The sequence below is a fragment of the Populus euphratica genome, unplaced genomic scaffold, assembly GCF_000495115.2.
Source record: "Populus euphratica unplaced genomic scaffold, PopEup_1.0 scaffold136.1, whole genome shotgun sequence".
Lineage (NCBI taxonomy): Eukaryota > Viridiplantae > Streptophyta > Magnoliopsida > Malpighiales > Salicaceae > Populus > Populus euphratica.
Genome location: NW_011500002.1, coordinates 147159 through 159286, shown reverse-complemented (window position 1 = coordinate 159286; position 12128 = coordinate 147159). Strand labels below are relative to the sequence as shown.

General features: G+C 34.1%; 1 protein-coding gene and 1 pseudogene across 1 annotated transcript; both read left to right on the top strand.

The window, feature by feature from the left end:
* The first annotated feature begins 354 nt into the window (after nt 1-354).
* LOC105140923 (fatty acyl-CoA reductase 3-like) lies at nt 355-4594 on the top strand. Its single transcript, XM_011047966.1, has 10 exons — nt 355-506; nt 623-726; nt 1122-1327; nt 1454-1554; nt 1736-1928; nt 3088-3249; nt 3346-3427; nt 3561-3830; nt 3916-4043; nt 4140-4594. Exons 1-10 carry the CDS (start codon nt 428-430, stop codon nt 4291-4293), a joined length of 1479 nt encoding a protein of 492 aa, XP_011046268.1. The 5' UTR covers nt 355-427; the 3' UTR covers nt 4294-4594.
* A 2874-nt stretch (nt 4595-7468) lies between these two features.
* On the top strand, nt 7469-11409 carry LOC105140961 (fatty acyl-CoA reductase 3-like; annotated as a pseudogene).
* The last annotated feature ends 719 nt before the right edge of the window (nt 11410-12128 follow it).

The window sequence follows — 12128 nt, the reverse complement described above, 5'->3', positions numbered from 1 at the left end:
TCTTAGGCAAGATCAACTGCTATCAGCATTACTATAGAGGCCTTCAAAGGATAATTTTTTTCGGTTTGGTGAAGTAGTATAGTGGTTGCTGTTACAAATTTGACCACAATTTTTTTCGGTTTTTGTACTTCATGGAAGGGTTTTGAAGGCGACCACACCTCGCACAAGAAACCAAAGATGTGAAAGGCGAAAGTGGGTCATAATTGTGTGAACGCTCGTTGCATTTTGGCACAACCTCATGTAAATTAATTAAGCAATCTACCAAAGAAAAAGACGGCAGCTACTTTCGTGCACTCTACCTCAGAATGTCCACTCCCCTCCCCCTCCTTTATATAGGTGCTGGAATTTTGCAAACTCATTTGTGTTTATCTTCATTTCAACACACACTCACACACACGCACACAAACTTTCGTCTCTCTCTCTTGCAATGGAGTTTGGAAGTGTTGTTCAGTTTCTTGAGGACAAGACCATTTTGATCACGGGTGCAACCGGGTTTCTAGCAAAGAGTAGATACCTTCCTCCTCCTCCTCCTCCTCCTCTTCCTCCCTCCCTCCCTCTCTCTCTCTCTCTCTTTGAGTAATGGAATCGTGGATGGTTTTAACTTTTCTTACAATAAATGCAGTTCTTTTGGAGAAGATATTAAGAGTGCAACCAAACGTGAAGAAGATTTACCTTCTTTTAAGAGCTGCTGACGCCAAATCTGCTTCGCAACGCTTGCAAAATGAGGTATACAATAATTGCCGAGGGAATAACAGGCAAAAGACATAGTAAAAATGAGAGGAAAGGAAACTTAATTAGTAGACTATACGGAACTACTAGTACCATATATACCTTACATGTTTTATGTCCTCTTTCCTTGTCTTTCTTCCCTGAAATAACAAAGAAATGGATGGTGATGATACGGACCCATATGGACTCATTTAGCTAGGCCAACAACATTATACTGGGCACCTATAACTTTTTCAAGTAATTTGTAATTACTTGAAGAAGTGAACAGTATGAGAAAGTAAACATCTGATGTCGTTCATTCATTAAGAACCTTGGAACTACAAGTTAATTTGCTGATAGCTATTTTTGTGTACGTTGTCATGAAATTGTTCCTAACTTGTTTTATTTCTTAGATTCTAGGAAAGGACTTGTTTACACTCCTAAAAGAAAAATGGGGTGCTGATCTAAATTCCTTCATCTCCAAAAAGATTGTACTGGTGCCTGGTGACATCTCTTACGATGATGACTTGGGAGTGAAAGACTCGAATTTGAGGGAGGAGATTTGGAGTCAATTGGATGTTGTTGTTAACTTAGCTGCAACAACCAATTTTGATGAAAGGTAGACAAGAACCGTTGGCTGATTTTATTTTATTTTATTTTCTGTGCTGTCCCTCTCCAAAATAACAAAGACTGAAAAACAAAGTGGTTGATTTTCTGTTTTTTTTTTTTGGAATATTTAATATAGATACGATGTTGCACTTGGCATCAACACAATGGGAGCTATGCACGTCTTATGTTTTGCCAAGAAATGTGTTAAACTAACGGTTCTTGTCCATGTATCAACTGGTTAGTATTTATATTTCATCATTTCGATACACTTAATTACCTCTAATAATTTGGCCATACTATATGATAGCTAATATAGAATTTATGCTAGTATAATTTTATATCTTAATTGTTGCTAAGAAGTTAGAGGGTAAAATTATCAGCATGTTGTCAACCTTATGGAAGGCGGTATTTTTTTCAGCTTATGTTTCCGGGGAGAGGGCAGGGCTGATACCTGAGACTTCATACGGCTGGGGTGACACACTTAACGGTGTCTCGGGATTAGACATCAATGAAGAGAAGAAACTAGTTGATCAGAAATTGAATGAGCTCCAAGCTGAAGGAGCCACCGCTGAAGCAATTAAAGAGGCCATGAAAGACATGGGCATCGAAAGGTTAGTCATGAAAAATTTTTCAAACCCGTAGTTATAATCACTCTATAGTATTATGTTCATAAGCATAGCCCTCCATATATTATTTTGATTTCTGGCATTTCAATTTCCAGATTTGCCATTAGAATGAAAGTAACCCTTATATTATTAAATATTATCGTAGAAATAATAGAAAGATTTATAATTTCTTGAAAATAAACTAGTGAAATTAACAAAAGTTAATTTCGCCTTAAAAAACACCAAACACCGCATTAACAAATCTATTTGAACTGTTCACTAGTATAAATTCAACTAAAAAATTTAAGTTATGTGATTCTTAGTCTTCAACATAGAAATAATTAGTTTATAAAATATTTATGTACAGCAACAAATATACCAAGTACATCATCAAGTGTTCAAGGGATCCCAAAGGAAGGACCCTGCTGAAATGACAAGAACATTAATGTTATTTTTATTCACAACATCCTAGTATACTTAAAATGATCTGTGTTTCGTGCATGGCATGAGTAAGGTGGATCTTCATAACATTTAAGGAATCTGACCAAACCCTGGAACTGCCTCGGCCTCTCGAACTTCACCTTCAACTTTAAACAAATTGACATGCTTCCAGCGACCTAGCTAGAACCGAAGTGTAAGCCACTGGTTTTTTTCATTTTTTTTTTTAAATCAAATGGGAACAACGCAACAGTTCCAGCTGGGGAGGCTAATTGAAAGTATATATTAATTCATATGGGGAATAGTGAAAGCTGATATATCCCCCAGCTTCATTTTCCAACTGAATTGGGGTGGGTATCAGTTGCATCTGTTTATATTTATTTAAATTACTCCATTTAAAAAAGAAAGAAAATGAAATATACCCAAGCACTAGAAATCAACTAAACAGTTGCAACTTATGCCCACCTCAATATTCAATTGGAAAATGAAGCTGGGGGATATCTCAGCTTTCACTATCCCCCCCCCCACCCCACCACCTCCCACACACACATACTAACTAAATTAATGGCGTGCCACGGAAAGAGATGGAAGTGAAATTGACATACAACGTACGTCCATGTATTTCTTGACATAAATGTGAGGAACTAATTAGCTTGTCCTCCCAAAATTTGCATGTGCAATGAATTAGATCAAAATTTGACAAAATTAATTAATTAATGGCACTTAGGGCAAAGGTGTATGGATGGCCAAACACTTATGTATTTACAAAGGCAATGGGAGAGATGCTTGTGGGAGACCTGAAGGAAAATTTGTCTGTAGTCATCATACGCCCCACCATTGTCACCAGTACTTTGAAAGAACCTTTCCCTGGTTGGATTGAAGGTATCAGGTACATGTCTAGTATTATGCTGCTGCATTTGACATTCTTGTTTATGGATAAAATTAATCTTCCTAAAAGCAATGCGGTAATTTGTTTATTTTGTAGAACTATTGATAGCCTAGCTGTTGGTTATGGGAAAGGTAGGCTAACATGCTTTCTTGGGGATATTACAGGAATAGTTGATGTGGTGAGTTAAGCCAATTTTCAGTCTTTAATTGTTGGTTCGTCGTTGATTTCTTGACATGATTGAATAAATAGTCCTTTGGTAAGAAGGAAAAGAAAAGAAAAGGAACTGTTGAGACATGATTGATTCTGTGCAGATACCAGCAGACATGGTGGTGAATGCCATAGTTGTAGCCATGGTAGCTCATGCTAATCGACGGTTCGACGATGCAATTTATCAAGTGGGGTCCTCTGTCAGAAATCCCGTGAGATACACTAATCTTCAAGATTTTGCCTTTGATTATTTCACCAAGAAACCTTGGATTGGCAAGGATGGAAAGCCTGTCAAGGTTGGTAGGGTTAAAATGTTAAGCAGCATGGCTAACTTCCATAGATACATGGCAATTCGTTACTTGCTATTGCTAAAGGTTTGTTCAAGATCTCAAAACACTACCTACCTACCAATTAATCTCTTGATTTATTATGTTAATTATATATATGTTTTTTGTATAGGGATTGGAATTAGCAAATATCGCATTTTGCCATTATTTCGAGAACATGTACACTGATCTCAATAAAAAGATCAAATTCGTGATGAAATTAGTGGAACTTTACAGGCCATACTTGTTCTTCAGGGGAGTGTACGTACACAATTAATCTTGTTTTTAATCTACAAAAATAACCTTTTCATATCCATATAACTCTTATGACATAAGATCTTCACATTTCGAATGCAGCTTTGATGACATGAACACAGAGAAGTTGCGAATGGCAGCAGGAGAGAACAACATAGAGACCGATATGTTCTACTTTGATCCCAAGGAAATTGATTGGGAAGACTACTTAACTAATATCCACATTCCAGGGGTGGTAAAGTACGTGTTCAGATGATGATTACCGGCAGCTAGCTAGATTATTTGTTCTTGGAATTTCAAATATCACTGTGTTTTGAAGCAATATTATTATTATTATTATTATTATTATTATTATTATTATCATCATCAAGGCAGGATTATGTTTAGCTGCTGGCTCACGTGGTTTAAGAACTTTCTTCAAGTGTATTATTCAATGCAATGCCACCTAATTTATTGAATCCTCACAAAGAGTGTAGGATATATTGGCAGGAGAAATTTGTGCAAGGTACCTAGCTCGTGTACAAGAATGAATAAATATTATGATCTATTTATTATTATTATTATTTTTATTGTTATTAAAAGAAGCTGACTCAAACCAGACTTGTAAACCCGTTGCTCCTCTTGCAACACACTTTGCCATAAAATCAGCACAAGCATTAGCTTCCCTACATGTATGGGAAATTCGGACCACCCAGTTCCTTGACAGCAGCTCCTTGATATCAACAATAAGAATGACTCTATACTTGTGATACTTAGTATGGCCTGCAGACAGCATCGTGATAACATATTTGGAGTCAGAATTATAAGGAATCTGTCTATAACCCCAACTTCACGCTAGTTGTAGCCCATGTTTCAAAGCTAACAATCCCGGAAGAAGGCTACATCCAATTCCTGCAAATCCAGTAAAACCCTTGGGCCGGTCTTTGCCATGAAACGAGAATATTCAAATTAGCAGCTTTCATAAGAGACTTTCCCCCTGTCATCTCACAATCATCTGCCAACCTGTATATTCTCCTCATCAACCAATCATCACCTGTGTAATCCCCAACAAGAACTACCATGTTTCGTTGTCACCATATCCACCACAGCTGGCGCAGCTAGGAATAAATGAGCTCTATCTGCAGAAGCAAAAGGAAATAATCCACCCTTTTATATTTGTACAATTAAAGCCTGAAGCATTTCCAAACCCGGCCCGATCTATCCCATATCAATTTAGCCATCGAACAATCCCTGATCAAGCAATGAACTATAGACAAGAGCAAGCCAGTTGTGTTTTGTATTCACTCGAAACAGAACTTTTCCAAACAAGACAATCCTCTAATGTTGTACGTACTGCTAGGAATTGGGTTGGCTATAATCCGAAACTTCAAATCATCAGGGATACTTGTTGCAAGACTTCCAAAGTTTCATGAGTCTCCCTGCCAAAAATCTTTCACATGTACCTCAGTGATATTCACTGTTGGAATCAATGAAGCTAACACTCCTTCCTCCAACCAATTATCATACCAAAAAGACAACTCCCCTTTGCCAATCCTATACAGGAATCCATTCTTCAATTACCTGAGGGCTTTGTAGATTGAAGTCCAAGTATAGGAACCCGAAGAATGCCGATGCTGATGAAATAAATCCTGCTTCCATAAATATTTATGAGTCAAGATCATTACAAGGTTTATGAGGGATGTTCAAAATATTCCAAATCAATTTCCCCAACAAAGACACGTTAGAAAGTCAAGCCTCCTTCACACACAGACCCCAATACTTCATAGCTAGGGCATGTAACTATCTCCCACTTGACCAGGTGTAACCCATTACCTGACTCCCATTGTCCCATATAAAGTTACGCACAACCCTATCAATAACCATGCAAGTTGCTTGAGGAAGCCAATAGTTCTGCATAGGATTGATGGGAATAGTAGACATAACGGATCTTGCTAGGGTTAGCTTCCCTGCTTTGTTCAAGAGTCTATTCTTCCAGTCCACTAAGCTCCCGCTAATCTTATAAAAAATAAAATTGAAATCAGCTCTTTTCACCTGGCCCTGTATAAATGGAAACCCCAAGTACTTACCAAGCCCACTTGCAATTCTAATGGAAGAAAATTGAGTAAACATTGCCCTTTTCCTTCTTGAAACATTCTTGGAGAACATAAATCGCGATTTATCATAGCTAACTTTAAGACCATAGGCACTTCAAAAGTCAGATAACACAGTATTCATGAGTCTAACTTGCGAATTTTGAGATTTGCTGAAGAGGAGAACGTCATCTGCAAAGAAAAGTTGTGATATATACCAGGGCCTCCTTTGGACACATGCACTAGCTTCTATATCAGCAAACACAGAAAATTGAGAAGAAGACAAAAGAAATAACCTGGGGAAGGCTACTTTTAAAGGAATATCTCCAATCCAATTATACAGCCAAAAAGGATGTTAACCTGCCATTGCCCCAAAGAGGAGAATGTCATTATTAACAAGTGCTCGATCAAACCTCTTCGCCATGTAAGTTTTTGCCCCTTGGATATGGTTTATTATTTTCTTTTAATTTAAAATTTTCAAAAAGAAGTGGATGGCTAAGATCTTAACGAACAATATTTAATTCAATAAAAACACAACTTTAAATCAATACTGATCAAATTTCATTACACTTTTGACTTATAATATAAAATCACAAAAAAAAAATCAATTAAAATCAATCCCAAACAATCAAACAAACAAAAAATCCAAGATTCTTTAATTGACAGTTTCACTCATGAAATCTTTGGTGTGAACATACCCCCAAAATCTTTTATGCCCGACAAATCAATTCCTTTCATGTGACCTATCAAAGTTATGGATCAACTGCTTGATAAAATTGTTGTAAACTAACATTTGTCGTTAGAAGGACACTTTCATTCATTCTAATTTCCATGGCTCACACACGTCTCTCTACCACCATTCAGGTTACAGAAAATTCCGCTCAAAACGCAAATCACCGGTAAATTAGAGGCTAAGAGCTCCTTCTGGGTCCCTCGCTTATGCATTTTCAACACAATATTAGTAAACGAATTTCTTTCTTTTCTTGCAGGTCATTGGATTTCATGTTTCTTTTTCCAAACTATACTGTATATTTGCCTAATCAGACACCCCATGTGGATAAGTAACCTAATTGACGATTTTATGTAGTTATTCACAAGGGCAAAACTTGAATATTGTCAGGTTACATGCATAAAATATTATGATCTGCATCACTTTCAAAATGGCTTTACATTGTTTGAAATTAACCAATCCTTTCTTCCATTTGATCCGATCCATTAAACGAGAAGGAAACGAATGTCATGTATTGTAACATAATTTGATGAAAAAATTACTTGAAATTGGTTTAAATTAACCCATTCTTTCGTTCAATTCGATCCATTAAGCAAGAAGAAGATGAAAATCATATATTATAACGTAATTTGATGGGAGAATTAGATTTGGTAATTAAATCTTACTTTCGTCTAAAAGACTTAAGTTTTAAAATGGTAATTATCTTCAAACTTGTATATATATATATATGCTATGAAATGAGAAGGGAGATATCAGACCGCCCTTGTTCCTATCCGACGAGGCCATGACTATGTTGAAGTGTCTCATACCCTCAGGACGTCATGTGTAAAGATGGTTATTTAATTTGAATGGATAAATACAGACTCAACCGATTCAATTCTAATGATGGGGTATTTTTTGGATTCAATAGATAATGAATAAGTTATTACATGAGTATATATATTTTATTTTTTATTAATTAATAAATAATAAATATTAATTGCATACCCAATTAATAAATAAACTTTATAAATATCTAATTTTTTTTATCTTATAAATAATAAATAAAATATAAATATAAAGAATTTGACCAGCGTTGGCCATTGTCATCACTTGACCTAAAAATCAAGTTTGCACATCATGGGCAGGAAAAAGAAAATGCTAATTCCATTAAAGAAACAAATGAATAAATTAATTCCACGTACTGTATGTCAAGCCATCACATATATAATCCAATAAATATTTTTGGTTACCAGTTTCCCACAAACCGGTCAGTAGTAAGCTTCGATTTGCTCAACAATCTCTTGGCTCGGGGAAAGATGGGGCTGCATTGAATCATATCATTATACCGGCCAATATACACAAATAATTTCTGTAGATTATTATTTGTTTCTTGAGTTTTTTAATAGATAGCTAATTAATCCCTTTAGCTTTAAAAATCGATGTTGCCCCTAGATTGTTTTTAATAGACAAAATTGAAAGGGAATTTAGAAATTTAAAATATAATTAATAATTAACTTTAATTAAGAGACTGAATTATGTTTTTTTTTGAAAAAAAAAGACTAAGTTAGAGTTTACTAAATAATCTCACATTTTAATTTATCATTAAATTAAAAGGATATAACCACATCTTTACAAAAGTTTAGGACTATGAATAAGTACTCAAACTTAAAATTTATCAAGTCTTGGGGCATTCCAATTATAATTTATTGGATTATATGCATGCAAAAGATTTGGATAGGTCATAGGGAAGGAATTGTTTAAGTTTATAAGGGAGAAACATGGTGCAAGTCTACATTCCTTTATATCAGAAAAGGTGACTCCTGTCCCTGGTGACATCTCTTATGAAGAGTTGGGAGTGAAGGACTGTTCTTTGAAGGATGAAATGTGGAGAGAAATTGATGTTGTGCTTAATTTTGCTGCCACTACCAACTTTGATCAGAGGTAATTAAACAAAATTATAGGAACACTAAATCTCCTCTTTCGTTAAATAATGTCAATACAAGCTAATTCTTTCTTTGTTTTTGCATGTGTGCTCGAACCTATTCATGCGATACACAAAAGATACCATGTTGCACTTGGCATTAATACACTGGGAGCTTTGCATGTCTTAAACTTTGCAAAGAAATGTGTTAACGTGAAGATGCTTGTCCATGTATCCACCGGTGAGTACACTTTCTTTTTTTTTTTAGAGGAGCAAAATGCTTTGACGTTTCATAGCGAAGTTCTCCCGATAAGTATGAAAATTTCGAAACTTCAAGTTCCACCTTGATATATCCTTCATTCTAAGCCAATTCCGAACCAATCATAGTCCCCCACGATGATCCGTCTTTAATACTGATTAAATCCTTATATTGCAAGCAAAACCATCTAGCCAAACACATGCACGAAGCATCCCTGATGAGTACAATTTAATTATGCAGATTTCCTTTTATTTGATTTCCAAGTATTAACAAACACCAGCCCTTGCAATGTTTTTTTTTTTTTTTTGGAGGGGGTCGATGAAAATTAATATTATGTTGATCTGTTTGCTGTACTTTAATGCGCATTACCTAACTCTTACCATCAACAAAATGTCAAGCCTTTCAGCTTATGTGTGTGGCGAAGATGCTGGAATGATAATGGAGCAACCACACCATATGGGTATGGCCGAAAGGGGTGACGATAAAGTAGATATCAACTTTGAAAAGAAAATGGTGCAAGAGAAATTAAATCAACTCGTATTAGAAGATGTTCCAGAGAAAGAAATCACTTCAGCTATGAAGGATCTCGGCATTGAGCGGTATTTGTTTTTTCTTTTCTTGAGGAGTTATGCATGGTTAGTAGACATGGCCAGATTCAACTGATTATGGATTTGTCAAGCTTAAAATAATATTATTTTAATTTATTAAAAATATTTAATTTAGAAAGTATTAAAAAAATATTATTTAAAATTCTTGAAGGTAACCCGAATAAATCTCATCAGAATTTAACTAAATAAATTTTTAAAAATAATTTAAAATAAATAACTTGAACCAAGCTCTAAATTGATAGGTCATCAAATCAATTTGTTAGGAATAGCTGAATCTAATAATATAGGTTATGATATCTAGATACTTAGTAAATATAAAAAACCAAATTACAAGAAATAAAAAAAAAAGAGATTAAATTAAATTGCAATTTTTTTGTGCCTGTGAGTCTTTCTTTTGTAATATATATATTGTTAACTAAGTTCATACACACAGAAAACACTCATTAACATGTGTGTATACGTCTTTTTCTGTTTTATTTCTTAAATCTCATATTTCAAATTAATCTCCATCGTTTCACAGAACTATTGATAGCATAATTGTGGGCTACGGTAAAGGCAAAGTTTCGTGCTTTATTTCTGGCCCGCAAGCAACTCTTGACGTGGTAATTAGAACTCTCCTTTTCTCCTATGATTCATAAATAGACCAGAAATGTAAATATCCAAATTATAAAGAAAAACACAGACTACAAGTGTTATCAGAACCAACCAATATATATAAATTAACTTGATTTGGCTAGCTGAACATAAAAATTAACTTGTATGTTGACTAGGCACCACAATCGAACCGATGAAACTAGTTGTTGGACCAGTGAAATAGTGAGCCAGAGGCCTTATTGGTTTAACCTGAGAACACATATACATGCATGTAAAAATTCAAAAAAGCAATGGGGGCCTTCAGGTAGCGTGATAAAAGATTAAAAAAACTAACACATTCTGAATATATTGCAGATACCAGCTGACATGGTTGCCAATGCAATTACTGTGGCCATGGTAGCCCGGGCCAAACAACATCCAGAGAACGTTTATCATTTAGGTTCTTCGATGAGAAATCCAGTGAAATTCTCAAATCTTCATGATTTTAGTTTTCGTTATTTCAGTGAAAACCCCTGGATTAATAAGGAAGGAGAGATTGTGAAAATTGGCAGAGGAACTGTTTTTAGCAGCATGTCTAAGTTCTACACATACATGACCATTCGTTATCTACTGCCATTGAAGGTGTTAGCCTGATTTTATTAGAAAGTCTTATTATGTTTATCTACTTTCTTATCGTTTTTTTAATTCTATTTTAGCTAATATTATTTTTTTCTTAACTCATAGGCATTGCAATTGTTCAACACACTGCTATTTAAAAGATATGAAGACGTATATACTGTTCTTGATCGGAAAGTAAAGCTAGTATAACTGATGCGTTTGGTAGATCTTTATAAACCTTATGTGTTCTTTGAGGGCATGTACGTATAATTTATTTTTATTATTATATTTAATTGATCAATTAATATTGTTTTGCCAGTGACAAATTGTTATTTTATGTAGATTTGATGACGTGAATGCGGAGAAGTTGCGACTATCATCAAGAGAGACTTGTCCTGAAGCAAACGTTTTTTACTTTGATCCTATTAGCATTGATTGGGAAGACTACATGATGAATGTTCATATTCCTGGTCTTGTTAAATACGTGATGAAATAATTATTTCAACAATTATATCCTTTTTTTATTTTATTTTGAGAATTTATATCTAAATATTTCTAATATCGATCATCTTATGTTAATTTCGATTGCCCATGTAATGGATTTATGATTGGCAGTGAGTTAAATAAAAGAAAAACTTATTTTATTTAATTAATTTGTGTTGAAATATGTGGACTCACCCAGGTTAAATTAATATCGATTTGGTTTGGTGGTTAAAGACCTGTGTTCTTTTTACTTTCTATATTTAAATCTTATGACTGCTCATGAGAAAATTTATTAATTTATTTAAATCTTATGACTGCTGATGAGAAATTTATTTTATTTTTTTACTATCTACAGAAAAATAACACTTTCATATTACAATCAACAATAATTCTTCACACCTAATTCCATCTTTTTTATGTGTTCTCCAATAATTGAAGACGATGAATATTAATTTCTACTAAGTGGAGAATCGAATGAGTGAAGACAACAGATTATATTATATTAAAGATGGACACTACAGTAGAGTAGGGCATGAATCAAGTGATGAAAACTATTGTAAATTAAAATTATTTCAAGACCTTAAGAAAATAATGGTGTTTACTACCTGAGTAAATGAATGAAATACAAGGAAGTTGATCTAACAATGTAGTTTATGTTATATTTAATGTATATATATGTTTGTTATCTCTAATTATAATAATATGTCTTAAAATTAAAATACAATATTTTTTATATAAGATAACTAGATGATTTTAAATATAAGTATTATTTATACAATTGTTATGTGAGTTTTTTTAAAAATATATATGATCTCTCTATTTTAAATTATTTTACGAATTAATTCAAT